This window comes from Panicum virgatum, chromosome 3K (assembly GCF_016808335.1).
Source record: "Panicum virgatum strain AP13 chromosome 3K, P.virgatum_v5, whole genome shotgun sequence".
Classification (NCBI taxonomy): Eukaryota; Viridiplantae; Streptophyta; class Magnoliopsida; order Poales; family Poaceae; genus Panicum; species Panicum virgatum.
In genome coordinates this window covers 24,388,069-24,409,746 of record NC_053138.1, presented here as the reverse complement: position 1 = coordinate 24,409,746, position 21,678 = coordinate 24,388,069, and the positions used below count along the sequence as shown (strand labels likewise).

At 48.0% G+C, this 21,678-nt stretch overlaps 4 protein-coding genes across 12 annotated transcripts; all 4 read left to right on the top strand.

Annotated features, from left to right (window-relative positions):
- The first annotated feature begins 3,639 nt into the window (after nucleotides 1–3,639).
- Nucleotides 3,640–5,152, top strand: LOC120698550. The gene has a single exon (XM_039982228.1). It carries the CDS (start codon nucleotides 3,860–3,862, stop codon nucleotides 4,943–4,945), a length of 1,086 nt encoding a protein of 361 aa, XP_039838162.1. The 5' UTR covers nucleotides 3,640–3,859; the 3' UTR covers nucleotides 4,946–5,152.
- Nucleotides 5,153–5,431: 279 nt separating this feature from the next.
- Nucleotides 5,432–11,751, top strand: LOC120698549 (ankyrin repeat-containing protein At5g02620-like). Its single transcript, XM_039982227.1, has 2 exons — nucleotides 5,432–10,079; nucleotides 10,172–11,751. Exons 1-2 carry the CDS (start codon nucleotides 9,350–9,352, stop codon nucleotides 11,557–11,559), a joined length of 2,118 nt encoding a protein of 705 aa, XP_039838161.1. The 5' UTR covers nucleotides 5,432–9,349; the 3' UTR covers nucleotides 11,560–11,751.
- A 308-nt stretch (nucleotides 11,752–12,059) lies between these two features.
- On the top strand, nucleotides 12,060–14,973 carry LOC120698548. Of its 8 annotated transcripts, XM_039982220.1 has the most exons (10): nucleotides 12,060–12,311; nucleotides 12,392–12,567; nucleotides 12,789–12,868; nucleotides 12,947–13,010; nucleotides 13,345–13,434; nucleotides 13,595–13,723; nucleotides 13,968–14,048; nucleotides 14,140–14,188; nucleotides 14,280–14,388; nucleotides 14,564–14,973. In XM_039982220.1, exons 5-10 carry the CDS (start codon nucleotides 13,398–13,400, stop codon nucleotides 14,762–14,764), a joined length of 606 nt encoding a protein of 201 aa, XP_039838154.1. In that variant the 5' UTR covers nucleotides 12,060–12,311; nucleotides 12,392–12,567; nucleotides 12,789–12,868; nucleotides 12,947–13,010; nucleotides 13,345–13,397; the 3' UTR covers nucleotides 14,765–14,973. The 8 variants fall into 8 exon arrangements, with proteins under 8 accessions (XP_039838154.1, XP_039838157.1, XP_039838153.1 ...); XM_039982221.1 differs by lacking the exon at nucleotides 12,947–13,010 and having other exon boundaries at nucleotides 12,063–12,311; nucleotides 12,477–12,567; XM_039982218.1 differs by lacking the exon at nucleotides 12,947–13,010 and having other exon boundaries at nucleotides 12,063–12,311.
- Nucleotides 14,790–19,329, top strand: LOC120698547. Of its 2 annotated transcripts, XR_005684891.1 has the most exons (3): nucleotides 14,790–15,979; nucleotides 16,063–18,977; nucleotides 19,131–19,329. XR_005684891.1 is itself a non-coding variant. In XM_039982217.1 (2 exons), exons 1-2 carry the CDS (start codon nucleotides 14,824–14,826, stop codon nucleotides 17,229–17,231), a joined length of 2,325 nt encoding a protein of 774 aa, XP_039838151.1. In that variant the 5' UTR covers nucleotides 14,790–14,823; the 3' UTR covers nucleotides 17,232–19,090. The 2 variants fall into 2 exon arrangements, 1 of the variants encoding a protein (XP_039838151.1); XM_039982217.1 differs by lacking the exon at nucleotides 19,131–19,329 and having other exon boundaries at nucleotides 16,063–19,090.
- Nucleotides 19,330–21,678: the final 2,349 nt, after the last annotated feature.

Genomic DNA, 21,678 nt, shown 5'->3' with positions numbered 1-21,678 from the left:
CCCAGTCGTGGTCGCGGCAAACGGATCGGCGTCTGGACCGGGCCCACGTTGCCCGGCTCCGGCTCCTCACTTTGATGCTCGCGGTTAGGGTCGCGGACCACACGTCGGAACGGTCGAGCCGGGGCGCAACAGCCTCCCCCCGTCCCGGAGGCACAGCCGATGCCGACTCGTCCCGGACCCGTGCATCGGGAGGACACCATGGGTGGCGTGGCCAGATCCAATCCAATCCAACCCGTCTCGATCGATCTGCGTGTGAGCGGAGCTGATTCCCTGACCAATTTGACACGAACTCTCTTACATAGGAGCAGTAAGAGAGAGCTCTAGCTAGAATCAGCGCGAGGCAGGATCAGATTGAGAGCTTTACCCGTGGAAACTTTGCGATCGAAAACGTCCCGTGCACAGCCGGGTCAACACGGCGCGGCGGTCGTTGCTTTGCCCGAAGTGCGCGGCGGTTGAGAGCGGCCCGTCCATGGCAGTGCGGCCGGCGTCGTCACCCCTAGCTAGCGCCCTGCCTGCCCATGTGATTCCGTTGCCACCGGTCGCTCTCCCGGAGTTAACTCCCCGCGCCCGCGGGCGCTGATCTTTCCACCAGCCGGCCGGAGGCGGGGAGCCCGCCGCCCCGTCGTCGCAGCGCGCCGTCGCTGTCGCCGACCGGTGGCCGATCGGGACGCGTCGCGCCACCACCGGCCGGCCGGGCGCGGGGGACGAGCAAAGGCCGAGCGCGCGGCGACGGTGGTGGCGCGGGCCGCGCGACGCCAGCCGGGCCGGGCGCCGGGCGCGCGGGCCGGCGGGGTAGGAGCCACAGGACGTACGACGACGGGCGCGGCGCGCCAACCGCCGCGCGCCGTGCCGGGGCCGGTCGAGGGGCACGGCCGGGCGCGCGCGCGCGCACGGCTATTGATTGGCCGCCCCCGCCCGCGTGCACGGACGGACCGGCGGTCGAGCGGGATGCCACTGATGGCCTGTGCTGCGCGCGCGGTGCCGGACGGGTCGGGTCGCGTCGCGTGGCGGGGGTCCTGGTGCGCACGTACTCGGCTCCGGTTTGGTTTGGTTTGCTCGACGGATGGGGCCGTGCAGCGTGCTGTGCGTAGGGGTGGTAATGGGCCATGGCCCTAATGGCCTCTTCACAGCCCAATAAAGTCCTTAAAATTTTTAGTTCAAAAATACATATGTTTAGAGCCCGGCCCTTTTAGGGCCCGATCCTTAGATTTTCTAGTTCAAAATGTTAGGCCCTTTACCACCCCTAGCTGTGCGTGCACTGTGCAGGTTGGCTCATAGAGTCATAGGCAATGCACAGCACCTGCTTGGTGGGTGGGGCTGGGGGTCCGGGCCGTGCACTGGACAATCAACCCGTAGCGTCGCACGACTGGTCGATTGATCTTGGCAACTTTTATTCGTGTCCGATTCGTAAACACGTCTCATCTTGGCAATATGTACCTGAACCACATCCATATGAACACGTAGAGAGAGTGGCCTACTAGCTGTATGTACTCGTCCCGATTGCAAGGACGACGACGCCCCTCGGCGTCGCTTGGGCATGGCTGGCTAGCTTTTGGGGTACCGTGGAACTAGTGGCAGCTGGTGGGCAGCAATGTCGTCGTAGCTAGCTAGGCTTAGCTCCCTCCAACCGAGAAGCAAGCAAGCTAAGTGTCGCTAACGTCGTGGAGCTGTTGGGATGACAGAGCTGACGACGTTCGCTTGCCCGGATCGGGCACGCACCCGTAGGTCTGGCCGATCCAATGAGTGACGCGGACCTCGGGGGCCATAAAGGCGCTGCGTCCTGATGCGCGAACGTGTGGGGTGTGTGCATCGTAGGCGCGCGTCACGCCACATGTTGGCGCACCCGAGAGTGGACGCTAGCCTGACGACGACCCGACCGATACGAGCGCGCGTACGCCGGCGTCGTCGGCGATCCCGAGGATAGGAGTGATCGGATTGCTCCCACGGCTTCCGAGTCCCCGCACCTCACGTGTTGCAGCGCCGCCACGTGGGGAACCTGGACCACACGACGACGGCGGCGGCGGCCGGGAGCCCAGGCCGCGGGCTGCCGGTCGAGGTCACGCCGGCGAGCGAGCGAGCGAGCGGCGAGAGCGCCCGGCGTCCACCATGTGCCCATGGCGTTGCGCGCTTCGGTTTCGGAGTACCTTCACATGACCAGCGCCGATTCCGCCAAACATGCGCACGCAGCTCTATCGCTGTACTGTATTCGTGTCCATAATAATACGTATCTTCTTAATTAATGTACTGGAAGTATCTTCCTTAATACGTATACGTGCATATACTGTACAGTGTTTCGTTTGCGGCACTAAACCCTAGTGATCGTGACCTGATGCCGATCGACCGACCTTAGCGCTAGCTAGCTCGCTGGTTTAAAACTCCAGCTAGCTAGCGTGAGAAGTAAAAAAAAAAGCACTGTAGCAACGGCACTGTAATTGTCACTGCAACAACTCTGTAGCAAAATATTGTTTGATACTGTAGCACATACACTGTTCGTCCAGATCCAGCCGTTGATTTTGCAATAGAGGACTACTAAGGGCAGGTACAACAATGGGCGTTTCGTCTAACACGTCAGCTGCCGGACCGAGCTGGAGGAGAGAGAAAAGAGGTGAGAGAGTGAGCTTGTCGCTCTTGTGACCGCCGAGCGCTTGCACTATTTCTTGAGTAGGTGGGGTCCGCCACTTCCTCTCATCCAATCACAGAAACGCCTCCACTCAAGAACGAGGTGGGTCCAAACAAATTTAAATAAATGGAGTTGGAAGATGTGAAGAGATGACATGGATTTGGCTTATAGCCAAGCTTATTGGCCATGCTCTAAGTCCCTATTTAGTTCTAAAAAAAATTCTACAGTACTTGTCACATTGAATGTTCGGACACATGCATAAAACATTAAATACAATTGAAAAAAATAACTAGTTACACAGTCTAACTGATTAGTATGAGATGGATCTTTTAAGCTTAATTAGTCAATAATTGGACATTATTTATCAAGTAACAACGAAATGTGCTACAGTACCAAAACCTAAACTTTTTTTGCGAACTAAACAGGTCCTAAAGGGGTGGTAAGTCACTGCTACGGTGCTCTACAGTGCTTAAGTCACTGAATCTGAGGCCCTGTTTAGTTACCACCCCGTAAACGCAAAAACGCAAAATTTTGCAAAGGAATTTTACTAATTTGAAGTACTAAATGAAGTATATTTACAAAACTTTTTGCATGGATGGGCTGTAAATTGCGAGACGAATCTAATGAGCCTACTTAATCCATGATTTGCAAACAGTGATGCTACAGTACCATCCGCTAATTATTGATTAATTAGCATTATTAGATTCGTCTCGCGATTTACAACACATCTGTGCAAAAAGTTTCGTAAATAGACTTTATTTAGTACTTCAAATTGGTAAGATTCTTTTGCAAAATTTTTTTGCGTTTACACTTCACTTCACGGAACTAAAGAGGGCCTGAATCCCGGCTCTCCTCTGCTTCTAACCTCAATTTTTTTTTCTACGTTCCCATCAATGGATCGCACTACTGCTGTCTCGATCGCAACAGGGAGTCAGGGACTGCACAGACACTGGTTGTTGGGGGCTCTGCTGGTACCTTCTGATTCGCCCGTTCTCCGTTTCACCGCGCACGGCCAGGCCAGGTCACTCGGGCATGTCCGCGATCCACAGCCACCGCAGGCAATCCGTGGTGGCGATCGGCACAGGCTTGCTAGTACTGGTAGCTCCATCTCATGCACATGCACCACCCACCAACCGGAGAAACATGGGGAGGAAACCAACTCGTCCTGACGCCGCGCGCTCTCCCCCACATATATACACCGCCCCGTCATCCGCTCGATCCATCGATCTCCTCTGACAGATGAAGCAGCGGCTCTCCTCATCATCGGCGTCGCGCCTCGCCGAGAGCTCCGAGACCCTCCTCCTCCCGCCGCAGCAGCAGCAGCGCCGCGGCGGCGTCGTCGTGACGCGGATGTTGTCTTCCCACTGCGACAGCGGCGCGCAGCTGCCCTACGCGGTGGCGGCTGCGGGGCGGCGGGCGGCGGCGCTGCTCGACCACCGGCGGTACCGGCCGAACGTAGAGGTGGCGCCCAGCTGCCCTCGCTGCGACTCGCCCAACACCAAGTTCTGCTACTACAACAACTACAGCCTCAGCCAGCCGCGCTACTTCTGCAAGGGCTGCCGCCGCTACTGGACCAAGGGCGGCTCCCTCCGCAACGTGCCCGTCGGCGGCGGGTGCCGGAAGAACCGCCGCGGCAAGCCGGCGCGTGCCGTGCCCGTCGCCGGCGAGGCCGCGGCCGGTGGTGCTGGTGGCGCGGCGGCGGCGTTCGCGCACCGGTCGTCGTCGTTCCCCGGCACGCTGCGGCCGGATCTGCTCCTGGAAGGCATGGTCGGCAGCCCGTCCGGCCTCTGCCAGCCGATGGACGCCGCCGACAAGCCGGCCGCGGTCCATGGATCCACGATTGACTTGGCGTTGCTGTACGCCAAGTTCTTGAACCATCAGCCGGCGGCGGCGGTCGAGCAGTGCGCCGCCATCCTGCCGGAATCGCTCGACACCTTGAGCGGCTCATCGAGTGAAACGAGCCCCAACGTTCCGCCGCCGGATCACCATCCCTTCCGGCGAGCGCAAGACGAGTTCGGCGAGCTCTCCGCGCCGGCGAGCGCGGATCCCGGAGCAGCCGCGCAGCAGTGCCCCGACGCGCGCACGGAGGTGCTTGGGGAGCTCAGCTTCAGCGTGGACCAGAGCTGCTTCGACTCGCTCGGGTTGCCGACGGACGACGGCGATCTGATCCTGCCGTCGACGTGGCACCCGGAGGCCAAGTACGAGCCGTTCGATCCGCTGCCCGAGGACGCCATGAGCCTCCAAGGCGGCAGCTCCGGCGGGGATGATGTGTGGAGCAGTGCGTTGGCCTGCCAAGGACTGGAAGCAGCTCTCTGCAGGCCGTAATTTTAAAAACCCATCTTTTTATGGTTACCGTGCTTGAGATTGTTTTATGCATTCTTGTTTTTTTTTTCAGGTTTTGATCACGTTCAGGAGTAATTTATATAGATAATATATATACATGTCCAGATCATGCATATTAAGGGAACAAGGGTATACATGTGAGATAGAATTGTAATAAAAATTCGATACTTTGTTTGGTATTGCTGAGCAGATCGTTGTTCCATTCCAAACTACTAGTATCTAACCGGATGTTCATATTTCATCACTTCATCCGTTCAAATTTCGTCCTCTTGTGTACATAAAAACATGTAATAAGAATAGCGTGATCAATGGTATTCTGAATCTTGCAGACGCAGAAGAAGCAGAGGCTTTCGCCAGCAATGGTACGCGACACACCTTTACATCTCACTATGTTACTGATTGAAGAATCTTTTTATAGCCTCCGCATTAATCCTTCGATTAGATAACTATATATGTCATGGCCACTGAAACTTGGATCAACTGGTACTTGTGTAATCTATGAGGGACTGTCAAAAAAATGCACTAGGTTTTATTAGACCACTAACTATTCATGAGAGCTAGCATATACGTGCTTGCCGTTTGGCGTGACACATGCTAACACACGTCTAAATGTCAACACAACTAAGCTAAATTAAATTAAAATTTGTTAGATGTAGCACCCTGTATTGAAAATTGATGGTGGGGGGGGGGGGGCACAACATATAAGGTGGTTCAGCCCTCACACACCGGGCTAGTTTTTTGGGTTGAGTTAGGCCTGTGGCCTTGGTTGGTTGGGCTTTGGTGGATCTAGGTCTTGTAAGGTGTCGTCTCGTGGGTATATAACAATAACGGACATCCCATCTCATGAAAACGCCTAAAATCAACATGCATATCGCTTTGCACAACATAGTCATCATCACAATGACACAATATGGAGGAAAATTTTGACATGTTACAAGTCTTGGATAGATTACGAGTTCTCAAATTAGAGTACCTAAAGTTAAACATTAGGGCTATTCTCAAGAATAATTTTGAGTGTTTATCTCGGATATTAAACTTTGAATTGAATGATGGAGTGAAAAGAAGTCGATCTAATAGAAAACACTTATAGTACATAGTGAAATAAATCGCAATATAAACAAGAGATAGCGTCATTGTCCATAAGACACCACCTACATAACTCGATCAGGCTTCAACAACTCAACCACTTTGCCAGCGCTGGAGAGATGACCATCTCGTTGACTATGCCCTCTAGAAACAATCGGATGAACTTAATTGTAGCGTCGTGAGTACGATGGTACTCCACAAGACTTATCTCTCATAGTAAAACCAAGGGACCATGCATTTGGCATTATCATTGGAAGTAACTATTTCTTTCTCTCCATATGACAATGACCTTCCAAGTCTCCAAACATTCTACCAACTTTGTGCTGATACTAAATTTCAAGTGCAACCTAAATTGCATGGATTTAGAGCCATAGCTATTGCAGATTTCAAACAAGGAAGGATTCAAATTTGTTATATTTTTAATTTTTTTTAAATAAATTTGACCTTCATGATGATTCCAAGAAATCTAGGAAAATTCTTCTAAATTTACTAATTGTACCATAAGAATTTAGGAAATTAATTCGAGCAACATGTTGCAATGAAATTTCAAGTTATCACACAAATCATGAATTTAAATTTAGTTTTTTTTAATTCATATTCAAGTGCACACAACTCAACCAGAAAACACTACTACAGAAATGATTTGTAGGAGTGTCCCATTTTTTTTCTAGGGGCAGCCCAAAGATAACCCATCCTTGCAAATGGAGCAGGGTAGCATCCGACCTGCCACTGGAAATATATTTTTAGGAGTGGGTGATTGCGTTATGCGCTCCTAGAAATGCCATTTTTAGATGCGGGTGATGGCGTCTCCCGCCCCTAAAAATGCATTTTTAGGGACGGATGACAACATGACCCGTTCCTACAAATGGTTCAATGCAAAAAAAATCATAATTTTTCATATGATTTTGGATGAAGTAAACTTTATGTCAAAATTATAGAGGTTGATGAGACCTAAATTTTTGCAGTTGATAACTTTTTTTATTTAAGGTCATTTAATAGTCCAAAAAATTATAGATTCTCTAATTTTAAAATCTAGCAGTTTTAATTTTTTTAACAACCGAGTAGCTCCATATAAAAGTTGTAGTTGTATGATCTAAAATTTTATAGTTTATACATTATTCATTTACAATCTTTTAGAATCACAAGATCATTTAATAGTTGTGCTCCACATGTCTAGGATTATTTGGAATCTCATACAACTACTGTCATACTTTAAGGTTTTCACAATCTTAACATTTGTATAAACTAAAATATACTTGTTTGTATTTATAGTTCATAATAACTATAGTGTAGAAGTTTCACTTTTTTATTTATTTTTCTATATTTCAAAATTTAAATGAATTTTTAGAATCAAATAGAAAAACATTTTAGTGGCGGCGGTGGTGTCACCCGCCCTATAAATGGATTTCTAGGGCAGGTGATGGTATCACTTACTGACTTGCTCCTACAAATCAATTTCAGAATTAATATGAAAGAATAGCATACCTCATAGAGTCAAAAGTGATTGTGTAGTGTGGTGGAGAGGAGGGTGCACGAGGCTTCAGGTAATTGGTTTGAACCCTTGTTTATGCAATTGTGCATATTTCGTCAAAAAAAATTGGACCTATACAGTAGGGGCCTAGTGGGCTAAAATATTTTTCCTTTTTTATTTTTTTATTTTTGATATTTACAGGGGCAAGTACGTTACCCGCTTCTGCAAATAGCTATTTGTAGCTGCGAAAAGCAACCACACACGCCCCTATAAAAGTGTTTGGCCCGCCTCTAAAAATTATTTTTTTAGCAGTGAAAACAATTATCCAGCAAGCAAATGTTTCTTACCTTGCCAACTTAATTTTCCTCCGTGGTCTCCTACTTTGCTTGCCCGAACTTCCATGCCATTTTCCTGTTGGAGGAGATCCTGACTGGTTCACACCGCGTGCAACTGGTAATGGGATGGAGATGATCTGTAGTCGCGGAACAATTCCCGTCCCTCGCTCGCAATTTCGCTACTCTCCTAACCTCAATTCCTCATGATGATTGAGGCTCGATTGTGATGGACAACACTACGACAGTGCCAGCTACTCACGTCCTCTGATACTCCTCGACACGGCAGGTGGTGGTTGGCTTTGTTTGTCTCATCTAGGATGGACTCAGTGCAGTGCACTTCCCCCATGTGTCGACGTCAGTAAAGAATTGAAAGGAGGACAAGGCAGTGCATGTTGCATCATTTAGTCAATGCAAAATGAATCATTACAAATTTTACAAATAAGGGTAGCAAACCTGCGTTTGAGTTCTTCTCTTATTTTATATACTCATTTTGATTAGCTTATGAGCTGAGAATGATGTAAGAACTTGACTGCACGCAGTCAATGTCTCAGAGGGCCAGATTCATGAAACATTTGTTTTTCTCCCTAAGACATGCCATCTCCGTCCCAAAATTTAATATAGCAACTTTTAAATTTGATCAAAGTTAGGCATATTCATCTTTGACCAACAATATCTCTAAAACTAATTACTTTTAGATAGAAAAGGTTACATGTTACGATAGTTGGTTCCGGTATGAATAAACTAATATCATGATATGTTTATGTTGTCAACCTTTATAGTTCTTTTTTTATCATCTGCAGTCAAAGTTTAAAATGTTTGACTTGGGAAAAATCTAAAGATAGCTATATTCCGGGATGGAGGTAGTAGTTATTTGAGCATGACGATCATAACATATACCTCCTAATATTCACCCGTGTTGCATCTTGAATATTATCACTAGATTACTTGTAGAGGCCGGATGTTTTTATCCTTAATCTAAAAAATCACTAGATTACTTAGGACTATTGGCCTATCAAATTTATCTATTACTTTCACTCTCATGCATGAGCTCGGTATGCTCTTTTTCTAACCTCTTTCGCCGGGTAAAATTGATACTCGAAGACTTCTAGTGCCCGTGACACATCTGAATGGGTCTTGGAAAGCATAGATTAAGTGAATTGTGATCAATTAATGTAGCATGTTTAATGCAGCTCAATTTTCATGTAACTTCACGAGGATTTCATATCCTGAAACTTTTCAGGTTTGCAGCGTCCCGCGCTTTTGCTTGTCATCCAGCACAAATTTGGTCTTTTCTGTGTACGTTTCTACATGCTTGATGCTGACTATTTTGATAGAGGTAGAGACCTACGCGGTTGTGTGTTTGACTCTTCTTCCCGATGGGGTAAATTACCGTGCAAATACCCCCACATGTATCTAGCTAGTATATGAATGCAGGAGCGTTCGCTTAAACTGCACTGAACCATCAGGAAATACTCTACGAGGACTGGGACACAAATGCTGTGCTCAAACCACACCATGGTCATGTCTCTTTCAGCAGGGGCACCACCACGCCACACCCCGCACACGATGAACCATGAGCTGCTCAGAGCCGCCGCGACCGGCGACAAGGCGCTCCTAGAACAGGTTCTCGGTTTGAGCAGCGACAATGGAGGCAAGCTCGAAGCTGGCTTCGGCCGGAGGTGCCTGAAAGGCGTCACCTCGGAGGGGAACACGGCGCTCCACACCGCCGCCGGCCGGGGATACATGGAGCTCGTCCGCATCATGTGCGACGTGGACGCCTCGCTCATCAGGGCCAGGAACAACCTGCGCAACACGCCCCTGATCTACGCCGCGAGGGCCGGGCACGTCGACGTGGTGTGCTACCTCATCGAGCGTGATCTGGCGGCGGCGGCGGGGTCGTCGGAAGCCGGCGCCGCGCCCGGTGACGACGAGGACTCCATGCTGAGGGCGAGGAACTCGGAAGGCGCGACCGCGATGCACGAGGCCATCCGGAACGGCCATGAGGCCGTCCTGGAGAAGCTCGTGTCCGCCGACGGTGGGCTGGCCGCGGTGGTGGACGGCAAGGGCTTCTCCCCGCTGTACCTGGCCGCCGCGCTAGGCCGCGCCGACATGGTTGCCGTCCTGATCGGAGGCTCGCCTCCCGAGGATGGGGTGAAATCTCCGGCGTACTACGCCGGGCCCCATGGACAGACCGCCCTGCACGCAGCGGTCCTTGTCAGCGAAGGTACTTCGAGTCTTTGTTTCGCATCGTACTTCTGCTATATATGGTTCCTGATTTATGTGTCGCACGCAACGCAACTGGCGGAATGTTTCAAGAAATGACCAAGTCCCTGTGGTGCTGGGAGCCGACGCTGGCCAAGAAGGTGGACAACTCCGGGAACACCGCCCTCCACCATGCCGCCTCAGCTGGAAAGTTCGGAGCAGTGAAGCTGCTCCTCCTCAAGGACTCGTCGCTGGCGTACATCCCCGACGCGGACGGGCTCTTCCCCGTGCACGCCGCCGCGAAGATGGGCAAGATCGACGTCATCGAGCTGCTCATGGAGGCGTGTCCCAACAGCGACGAGCTGCTGGACAACCGGGGCCGGAACGTCCTGCACTGCGCCATCGAGCACCGGAAGGAGAAGGTGGTGCAGCGCGTGTGCCGGAACCCGAGGCTCGCGCGGCGGATGGTGAATGCCAGGGACGGCGCCGGGAACACGCCGCTGCACCTGGCGGTGAAGCACGGGCGCGACAGGATGGCCATGCTGCTGGCGCAGGATGCCAGGGTGAACCTGAGCGTCATGAACAACGACGGCGCGACGCCGCTGGACGTGGCCATCAGCGAGCTCGACCACGGGTACACGTACCCGATGAACCCGGAGGTCCTCATCGTGCAGTGCCTGGCGTGGTGCGGCGCCCACCGCAGCCCGCGGCGGCGCGACGAGTACCTGCTGGACAAGCGCACCGCCGGGGCCGCCGGGGACACCGGCTCCGAGAGGGAGCTCAGAAAGTACACCAGCCTGACGCAGAACCGCGCCGTCGGGTCCGTGCTGATCGCGACGGTCACGTTCGGGGCGCCCTTCGCCGTGCCCGGGGTCGCCGCCGACGCCGTGCCCGCAGCCGCGGGGAGGCCGGCGTTCCGGGCCTTCGTCCTGTGTGACGCCCTGGCGTTCATGTGCTCGACGGTGGCGACGTGCCTGCTGATGTACGCGGGGCTCTCCACCGTGCACCCCAGGTACCGCCGCCGCTACCACGTCTGGTCCTCCAACCTGCTCCACGTCGGCGTCCTGCTCGTCATCGCCACCTTCGCCTTCGGCGTGCACCTGGCGCTCAGCCCGCCGGGAGCGGCGGCCGGGGTCCCCGCCGCCGCCGGGAGCCTGGACGCCGCCGTGTGCGCCATGGCGTGCGTGTCCGTGGTCTTCGCGCACCCGGGCACGACCTGGTGGCCCGTGGTGCTGGCGAGGCCCATATGGGCGCGGCTCGGGCTCAAGGGGCTCCTCGGCGTGCTGCTGGGCCCACGGCCCATCCCCTGCCAGAAGCTGCTGCTCTCGCGCACGCCCTGGCTCAACCTCTTCAAGATGCTGGCCACGCTGCTCATCCTCGCCCTGATCCTCGTCACGTTTCTCCGGGACGTGGCGTACCTGCGGTCACCTGCAACTCAGAACTGCCTCTCTTCCACTATTCTCCTGCAATCTGAGTGCGATGTTTACTCATTCCCTACATGATCTGACAGTATTTGATCTTGATGACGACCGCGGTAAACAGAGCATGGCTCTGGTCAACTCGTGCTTCAGATGTCAGTCTAGTTTGAAGCTAGCCAAGCCTTACAAGTTACAAAATTTGGGGCTTGCTTGAGCTGTGTACCAGAACCTTCAATTTTTGATTCATTCAGTAGGAGAAGCAGCCTCAGATCTTCACTAGGGATGGCACCCGCGGATGCGGGTTCAAGTTTGATGACAACCCACCCGCAGGCAAACCCGCGGAGTCTTGGAAAACCCGCCTGTAGGCAGACCCGCGGGTGCATTTCTGCACCCGCACCCCTCGGGCGTGTTTCGGGTGCCCATGGGTGTGGCAATAGATATAATAAAAATGCATAAATTCATTAATTTAGACAGTCAAACAACACATCTACCATATTCTCTATTTCTGTATACCAAAACTCTTCCCTGAAGAGGCCACGTTTCCGCCTGCCTTTGGCCTTCAGATTGCGGCGCCAATGCATCCATCCGTCCATTGCAGCGGAGGTTTTCTCGAGCTTTCCTTCCTTGCTCTTATCCTCTTCCTCCGGCCACCTCACAGGGATCCAATCGTCCTCTCCCTCAGCGGCCTCTCCTTCACGCTGGCTTTCTTCTTCTCTGTGACCTGACGTTCGCTGCCACGGCAGCCTCTTCTCCGGCGCCTGCTCCCTGCAGTTGCAGCCCAGCGAGCGCTGTGCTCCCCCATGCCGTCGAAGCTCTTTCCGGTTCCCCCTGTTACGGTAGGTTAATACTCTATTTCCTCGATCTCATGGCCCTTGCTTCTCCCCCTCACATCTACTGCTTTTGCCGCGCTGTGCAGTGGAGCTGATTTACGCGGGCGGCAGCTCAGAATAGTAATGCTTCTACTCAGTCAGCATCTGTCCATCTGTGTTTTCTTGCTGCAGCAACAGTGATACTTCTACTCAGTCAACATCTGCCCATCTGTGTTTTCTTGCTGCAGCAACACGTCCCCATCAAACAAATACCTAATTACAGGTAAACTGCGCCTCCATGAATCAAGCTAAATAGTACTTCCTTTTAAATATTCATATACATCGCTCACTGTCCTTGCTCCTTTGTTCAGAGACATGAGATCCAAATGTTTCTAGCTTGCATTTCTCCCTCACTATTTTTTACAGAATTGGTTGCTCCAATTTGTATTGCCATTTGCGCCTAAAGTAGATGCAGGTAGCTAATTTGTTAGAAGGGTTATGCAGGTTCGCAATTACATAGAGAGGTTGAATATGGATTCATTGTATGCTTCCCAGTTGTGACAATAATGGCTGAAATGAATATGGTGTGCCACTCTTCTCCTAATCATTTACACTAATACATTTGTTCTGCTTTTACTTAGACAGTTCATGTGTGGTTTCAGAATTGCTAAATATTTGAAGCCATCCAACGAAGCATAGGTCATTCATACAGCTTCGCTTTCAATGGTAGATTATATTAAACTGTGGACTTCCATTTCGATTAAAAAGACCAATAAAGCATGGTCTGATTTTTTTTCATATTATCCTACGTGCTTCGTATGTTCATCTTTTTTGCCTCATGCCTAGACTGTCTTTTTCTATTTCATCCAACTTTTGCTCTTACTTTTCCCATTACATTGTTTTCCTAAAACAAACATTTGCCTCTGCTGTTTCCCACAAGGAAACATGTTACTGTGACATGTTTTCGTATGCTAGACCAGAATTTGATAATTTCTTCATTGCATCAGCCACCTCTCCTTTGCAAAGTATTAATAGATCCATCATTTCTGCTTGCTGTTAGCTATGGCGTGCTCAACAACTCCAGTAAAGTATCGTAGAGAATCATCTTGAACTATGGACAAAGCACGCAAGCGGAAGGCTGCTCATACAGGTCAGCCATTTGGAGGTCAAACATTAGCTTCAGGCATCAACGATAAATATATATATACACACACACAGACACATACATATACATAAATATCTTATTGGCAGAGCATTGTTCTACATACTTTTCTTACACAAAATATGTGTGTCTATGGTCTGTGGTACAGGGAGACCCCCCAATGAGCAATTGACAAATAATGATTCATCCATACCGGCTTCTCAGTTAGGAAGCTCCATTTCAGAATCTCTCCTTCCATCACAGAGAGTGGTCAGACAACGAGCCCTGCTATCTTCAGGTAAATCATCAGTTTTGGTGCTTCATGATGCTAACTGACAGCTTGCTTATTGCATCACAGTTTTTTTTCTCTCTACAGTATTGAATTGCTACACTATAATTATTATTCTGCCAACTGTGGTTCATTAATCTTTCTTCACAATAGATTTGTCACGTCTAATGCCACCTGTATTGCTTCGTGCTCAACCAAACTGTGCCGCTTTCTACATTTACAAACACTAATTCGAATTCTTTGTTTCCAATAGATTTGCCACGGCCAGAGTCATCTACTGCTGCTGAAACACGTAAGAAACGTAAGGCAGCTATAGCTTCTAGAAGACAGGAAGGTGCATTTCCATAGTTATCATAGGCATATGTAGTCAATTTTGCCTCCTACAATTCATTATAACATTCTTACACATATTTACATCTTCCCAGAGAATTCAGAGCCTCCTCTTCATAACCGACACCGCCGTAAGTTGTTAAAGTCCATACTGTCCCTTCCATATTCGATACACTAATTTAGGTTCTTTTGTTCACCGAGTGCATACATGTTTACCTGCATATATATGTCACAGGGAATTGTTCCCTAAGAGGACATTCAGGTCCTATCTCAGACTGCTGCTATATGAAGCTGCTAATATTGCAATCAAAGAATCACCGGCGAAACACACATACAAATATCTGGCAAGTTCTATTCTCAAAAACATGGTGCCTCAGCTTCGAATAATGACCTTTTGGCTATATATGATGATAATAGCGAAACTCAAAATACCATTTACCTACATTTAGTTCAACAAGGGGTTGGTTGATCACCTCATATGCTAACAGTTTTTGTTTACCCCAATTTTCTCATTCTCAGGCACTGTTTTCGCACCCCTTTATTTGGGAAGTCAGAATCAAACATGCTCATATTGTGGTGCTCGCTTTTGGGCTGAGGAACGAGTACGTGGACATGGACATGGACGGACAACTTCTCCAGTATATAACAAATGCTGCAGAGGAGGAAGCATTCTACTACCTCCTTACAAGCCACCTCCGGAGCCCTTACTTGGCCTTCTGACAGGAAAGGATCCTGCACTATCAAGACATTTCTTTGATAACATCAGACGGTACAATTCTATGTTTGCCATGACTTCTATGGGCGTCAATGTCATAAATTCTATCAACGATGGCCGTGGCCCTTATGTCTTCAAAATTAGTGGCCAACTATGTCATCGAATAGGATCACTAATTCCAAACGATGAAGCAAGACCTGAGTATTGCCAGTTATATATCTTTGACACTGATAATGAGGTTAGAAACAGAATAGCTGTTGCAACAACCTCAAACAGTGACTTTCAACCAAACGAAGCTATTGTTGCTTCCTTGATAACCATGCTTGATACACACAACTCAGTTGTGCAAGTTTTTCGAACTGCCCGTGATAGACTATCTATGCAGCCAAACAACCAATCTGGTGAACCAGACGATCGTTATGCTGTCAAGCTATTTTCCACCCCAACCCAGCATGGCAACATTTATAGTGACCCAGTTACATCTGAAGTGGTCGGCTTGGTTGTGAATGATTTAGGGACCACTGAAGAGGGGCGCGACCTAATAGTGCAAGATCACTCATGTCAGCTCCAAAGAGTGAAAGAAACACATTGCAAATTTATGGCAATGCAATATCCACTGTTGTTTCCTTACGGAGAAGATGGCTTCCATGAGAATATTAAGTATAGAAGATGTAGTCGCTCCAACAAGATCAAGCGAAAGGTTGTCACCATGGCAGAATATTATTCATACAGATTGCATGATAGAGCCGACGATTTCAATACCCCTTTGCGATCCAAGAGACTAACCCAAGCTTATGAAGTTGATGCGTACTGTTGTGTCGAGGATGACCGCCTGAGATATTACAGGAAGAAATCATTTCAAAAAAAATACAGGTCCAGCCCATATAAAGCTTTAGTTGAAGCGGTCAGTAGTGGGATCACTCAAGGTTCAGCTGCAGGGCAACGAATTTACTTGCCAGGATCATTCACTGCAAGCCCCCGCTACTACTACCAAAACTATCAAGATTGTGTTGCACTATGTCGTAGGTTCGGATGCCCACATCTATTCATCACATTCACATGTAATGCTTTGTGGCCAGAAATTGATGAAGCTTTGGCATTCATACCAGGGCAACAGACTTCTGATAGACCTGATATTGTTGACAGAGTTTTTGAAATGAAACTCAAACTACTCATACAAGATATAGAGAAGTATGAATTCTTTGGACCTATACTTGGAGGTACTGCTCTTCTCATCCCCTAATATATTATGCTTTACCACTTACTCCAAAGTTCCTAAATCGTAATATGTTGCCTTGCACAGTTGTCTACACAATTGAGTTCCAAAAACGAGGCCTTCCACATGTCCATTTGATTCTATGGCTTAAAAAAGATAAGCCTATTGATGCTGCTCAAATAGATGCCTTTATATCCGCACAACTGCCAAATCCATCTGTTGATCCGTTAGGTTTTGAGGCCGTTTCTAAGTTCATGATTCATGGTCCTTGCGGATCCTTAAATACGTCCTCCCCTTGCATGGTTGATGGAAAATGTGATAAGTTCTATCCAAAGAATTTTTCTGAAACCGCTACTATAGCAGGTAATGGTCAGGTTACTTACGCCCGCCCAAATAATGGTATTACTACTGAGAAAAATGGAGTAAGAATTGATAACACATTTGTGGTACCGCACAATGTAGACTTATTGGTTAAATATCAAGCACATATAAATGTTGAAAGTGTTAATCGCAATGGAATGGAAAAGTATTTGTTCAAGTATACAAACAAAGGACCTGATTGTGCCAAAGCTGCACTCAAGAGAAAAAGAGGCAATCCAGACTCTCCTACGGAGATAATTGATGAAATAAAGGAATATCTAGACTGCAGATATGTTACTCCCAACGATGCTGCATGGCGATTGCTTCAGTTTGATATCCATTACACTAATCCATCAGTAGAACGCCTTGCTGTTCATCTCCCGCTACAAAATGGTGTTCTTTATACAGAGGATGACTATCTTGATCAGGTCATTGAGAATCCATCTAATCTCATAACTAAGCTAACGGCATGGTTTGATGCCAATCAACAATATCCAGAAGCCAGACAGTACACCTATGTTGAATTTCCTGAACACTGGACATGGCATGGTGATGGAAAATATTGGCATATACGCCGAAATAGTCGTGGGAAGGTTGGTCGAATTGCTAATGTTGCTCCTAACGAAGGAGAAAGATTTTACCTGCGCATGTTGTTGCATATAGTCAAAGGAGCACAAAGCTATTCTGATCTCCGCACTGTTGCCGGCCATAAGCACCCAACATTTCGTGCTGCATGTGAAGCATTGGGCTTGCTGGGTGACGATCAAGAATGGTTCCATGCTATGGCTGATGCAGCACACTGGGCACTTCCCTATCAATTGCGACAGCTGTTTGTCACATTATTGCTTTTTTGTGAAGTCACCAACCCTGTCAAATTGCTTGATGAGTACACATAGGCAATGGGAGAAGATATTGCATATCATGCGAAACAACTGACTCCAGAACTCCCTACAACAACCATGGACCAACATATCAGATCATATGTCTTAGTTGAATTAGAAAAACTGCTCAAAGATGCTGGATATAGCTTAGATCACTTTCACTTACCACAACCAGACCACAGTTCCTCTCGGATTCTCACCAATAGATTCATTATGGAAGAACTTAGTTATAATTCAAATGGTGCATTTGCTGAACTAGATGAGCAGATCAAGAGACTGAATTCAAGCCAGAAACATATTTATGATACCATAGAGCATTCAGTCTTAAATGGTTGTGGGCACACTTTCTTTGTTTATGGTTATGGTGGGACTGGCAAGACTTTTCTATGGAATACTTTGCTCAATAGTATTAGAAGCCAAGGAAAGATAGCTTTAGCAGTTGCATCTTCAGGCATAGCAGCTCTGTTACTCCCAGGAGGTCGAACACCCCACTCACGTTTCAGAATTCCATTGGACATCCACGAGCATTCTGTCTGTGCAATTAAGAAAAATACACAGTTGGCTGAGCTAATACAACAGACATCCCTGATTATATGGGATGAAGCACCTGTCAACCATAGACATTGCTTCGAAGCACTTGATCGCACACTAAGAGATATCATGTCGTTCAATAATGATGATGCTTCCACCAAACAATTTGGTGGTATAACAGTTGTGCTTGGTGGTGATTTTAGGCAAACTTTGCCGGTCATCCCAAACGCAAGGAAACAACAAATCATGAATGCAGCAATCACTCGATCCCGTATATGGCCGTGCTGCAAAGTTCTTGAATTAACTGAAAACATGAGACTCAACTGCCCAACTCTTTCAGGCCCTGAAAGAATTGAATTGCAGAAATTTGCTGAGTGGCTCCTCTCTATTGGTGATGGCACAACTCCTGGCAGTACAATAGATCAACCTGATACAACATGGGTTCCAATTCCAGACAACCTTCTATTGCCACCTGAACAAAGGAACCTTACAGGATTGATTTCTTTTGTATATGAAACAACTCCACGTGTCACGGAATTAGCAGCCTATCTCTGTGAACGAGCAATATTGGCACCAACAAATGAAGTCGCTGCCATGATAAATAAAGAGATTATTTGTAAGATAGCCACAGAAGAAATGTCATACTACAGTTCTGATTCCATTGATGATCCGACATCAAATTATTGCACTATGGAATCTCTGTACCCACAAGAGTTCCTTAACACTATCCAAATGAGTGGCCTTCCTGACCATCATCTACAACTGAAGATTGGTGTCCCTATCATGTTACTTAGAAATCTGAATCCATCCAAAGGTTTGTGCAATGGAACTAGACTCATAGTGACACAACTCACTCATCGTATAATTGAAGCTCAGATAATCACAGGAAAGGCTACAGGATCTAAAGCTTACATTCCAAGAATAACTTCTGTCTCATGTGATCCAAAATGGCCTTTTAAGATAAAGCGTCGTCAATTCCCAGTCCGTGTATCCTATGCCATGACAATAAACAAAAGCCAAGGACAAACACTTAGCAAAGTTGGCGTCTATTTACCAAGCCCCGTATTCTCTCATGGGCAGCTTTATGTTGCATTCTCACGTGTGACATCACCTACAGGCTTACGTGTGCTCATTGAGAACAACTCTGAGGGGTATGAAAACCACACACATAACGTGGTATACACTGAGATTTTCAATGACCTAACAAGCCGGAGTAATTATTAGTTCCAGGTACCACTGTAACACAGTTACCTTCTTTGCTTGCCCATGCTTCTTATATACACTTCATACTCAGAATGTTTCTTTTGATAGATTTCATAATCATACGGGCTTAGTTCTCTTAACCAATGCAGATGCTTACAATGATTTCCCTATGTTGTACAGGTCTTCTACTTTTGGCTGTTTCCATTCCAAACCACTTGATCATCTATTCCTCCGTTGATCAATTATATTCTACCAATATGCTTATAGCCAGTCTAACATGTATATCCAATTAGTTCATAGGTGTTTCCAATTCACTATATGACATACTTTAGCCGTGTATGTTTTTGTCAGTGCAACAACAATGGAAATATGTCTCTTCTGCTTTTGTGTCACTAAATATTAAACTTCTGGTGACCATGTAAAATTTAATACGATCAACCATGACGTCCACAAATAATACCCACTAAAAGATTTCGTGATTCTATAAATATTACTTTTTGGCTTAATTATGAATGACAAGGCTGCCCGCGGCAACGCGCGGGGTACTAACTAGTTTCTATAAGTAATAAGGGCAAACAACAAATCCATAAGTTCAAAGTAACAAATAACAATTTGGCATAGCAGTAGCACCACAAATCCACAATTAAGTGTTACAATGCATTGAACAATCAAGACCCCCTTCTAGCTGGGATGCCGTGTGCCCGCCGGGTCGCTGCCATGCTGCGGGCCTGCGGCGGCGGCCTCCCTTCTAGCTGTGTCGGCGAGGCACGGGGAGGGGCTGAGGCGAGGCGAGGGCGCGGGCACCGGCATCGCCCGCCGGCGGCTGGGATGGGGAGCTGGAGACGGTGGAGGGCCGCCGGGCACGGGGATGGGGAGGAGGCGGGCGGCTGCCGGCCGCTGGATGCCTCCCAGGGCGAGGATGCGAGGTTGGGGGCGTCGGTCTGCAGGGTGCAAGCGGCTGCCTGCTGGGGAGTGGGGAATGGGAATTGGAATCAACGTACTATTGTCCAGAGACGATGTCAAGTGCGCAGCAGCCAAGCCTTCAGCACTGGTTTAACCGACACCCCATCGGAACAAGCGTCGGTACAGTGATGTTAGCAAGAAATGATCAAGTGCAATGGCTACGTGAAGATCATGCATCATGTGCGACGTGGATGCCTCGCTCATCCGGGCTAGGAACAACCTGAGCAACACGCCCTGATCTGCGCCGCGAGGGCCGTGCACGTCGACGTGGTGTGCTACCTCATCGAGTGTGCCCCGGCGGCGGCGCCACACCTGGTGACGACGAGGAACCCACCATGCTGAGGGCGAGGAACTCGGAGGGTGTGACCGCGATGCACGTGGCCATCAGGAACTGGAGAAGCTCGTATCCGCCGACGGTGGGCTGTGGAGACCCTCATCTTTTGTGGTGAAGCTCCTTAGTTGAAAGCGGGATCAAGGTGACCGTGATTGTGTTCATGGAAGAGACTTGATTGCCGGAAGCTATACTCTTCGTGAGTGCTTCAACAACTTAGATGTAGAGGCGTCTTCGTGACAATTCGAATCATGGGATAAATCTTCGTGTCGAGAGTTTGTTTCCTCTTATCCCTCCTTTAAGCTTTCGCATTTCATATTGCAATCTTTGTGTCTTTACTTTCATAGAGTAGTTTCTTGATAGGATTGGCTATATGTTGCTAAACTCTTTTGGAACGAGGGTTTAATCTAAGATGAATCATAGTTGCACATCTAGATAGCATATTTTAGATTAAGTTTTTGTGCAAACTAGTTGGGTCCTACGTTAAGGTATTAAATTGCCTAATTCGCCCCCTCTCCCTCTTAGTCTAGAGCACCCGATCATTGAGCCGAACGTCGTCTTGATCCCCGCTGTTTTAGTTGCTGGTGCCAAGCGCTCAACTTGCCTTAATTGGTCACTTGGTAATAAGGTGACAACGTTTTATACTGCGATAAGCACCGTGATTTGCAACAATCTCATCACACACACATCCATCGCCCCCCTCCCCCCAACAGATGGGTACGTACATGCATGTTTTTCTTTTGCATCAGCACAAATGATCGATCCGTCGAGGGTACGAGCTGGAACAGCTACTCTACTGTGTCAGAAACGTGCTCCGTCGAGGCTATGTAGGCATGTAGCTAGCTTGTATCTCACCGAGCGAATCTTAAATGTCATCATCATTTAGATCACGCGCCGTTTGTTTATTTCTTTCTTTTTGAAAGAAAACCGTTTGTTTATTTTCTCCGGACAGAGTCGCAGACATACCTGCGCCTACAAAAATTGTTCACATCTAGTATTCTACTAGAAATGCCCGCGGCATTGCCACATAGGCCATGTTTGTGGGGTCTCCTTCCATCGTAGATAGGCATGTCAGATATTGAATTATGATTAACTGAAGTGTGGTTATGAGATGATTTTGAGATCTCTTGTTGTTATAAAATAATAAAGTACGTCTCAGGCTGAGGCAATCATACTATGTTGCTTACAACTTTAATGTTACATAAACTAAAGAATTTTGTTTATTAGCTGGTATTTCGTACTTATTTGGGATCAGTTCCTGGTGCTCTAGTTCCTGAAGATACATGGTAATATTTTGTTAGAATAAGTAGTATTCAAATTGAAGCAATGGAAATTGACATATCTGGAAGAGTATATTATGGGTTTGTGCACACATTGTTATGCAATTAAGACTCTGTGCATGCAAATCCAAGAAACATCTACAAAGAAACTGAA

What these genes read in the sequence shown, in the direction of transcription:
- LOC120698550 (XM_039982228.1), top strand. Translation starts at nt 3,860, where the DNA reads ATGAAGCAGCGGCTCTCCTCATCATCGGCGTCGCGCCTCGCCGAGAGC.
- LOC120698548 (XM_039982220.1), top strand. Translation starts at nt 13,398, where the DNA reads ATGGACAAAGCACGCAAGCGGAAGGCTGCTCATACAG. An exon ending in AGCTTCTAGAAGACAGGAAG is followed by an intron (nt 14,049 to 14,139) that starts GTGCATTTCCAT and finishes ACATCTTCCCAG; the next exon opens with AGAATTCAGAGCCTCCTCTT. An exon ending in CACCGCCGTAAGTTGTTAAA is followed by an intron (nt 14,189 to 14,279) that starts GTCCATACTGTC and finishes TATATGTCACAG; the next exon opens with GGAATTGTTCCCTAAGAGGA.
- LOC120698547 (XM_039982217.1), top strand. Translation starts at nt 14,824, where the DNA reads ATGTTTGCCATGACTTCTATGGGCGTCAATGTCATAAATTCTATCAAC. An exon ending in CTTTGGACCTATACTTGGAG is followed by an intron (nt 15,980 to 16,062) that starts GTACTGCTCTTC and finishes TGCCTTGCACAG; the next exon opens with TTGTCTACACAATTGAGTTC.
- LOC120698549 (XM_039982227.1), top strand. Translation starts at nt 9,350, where the DNA reads ATGCTGTGCTCAAACCACACCATGGTCATGTCTCTTTCAGCAGGGGCA. An exon ending in AGCGGTCCTTGTCAGCGAAG is followed by an intron (nt 10,080 to 10,171) that starts GTACTTCGAGTC and finishes GAATGTTTCAAG; the next exon opens with AAATGACCAAGTCCCTGTGG.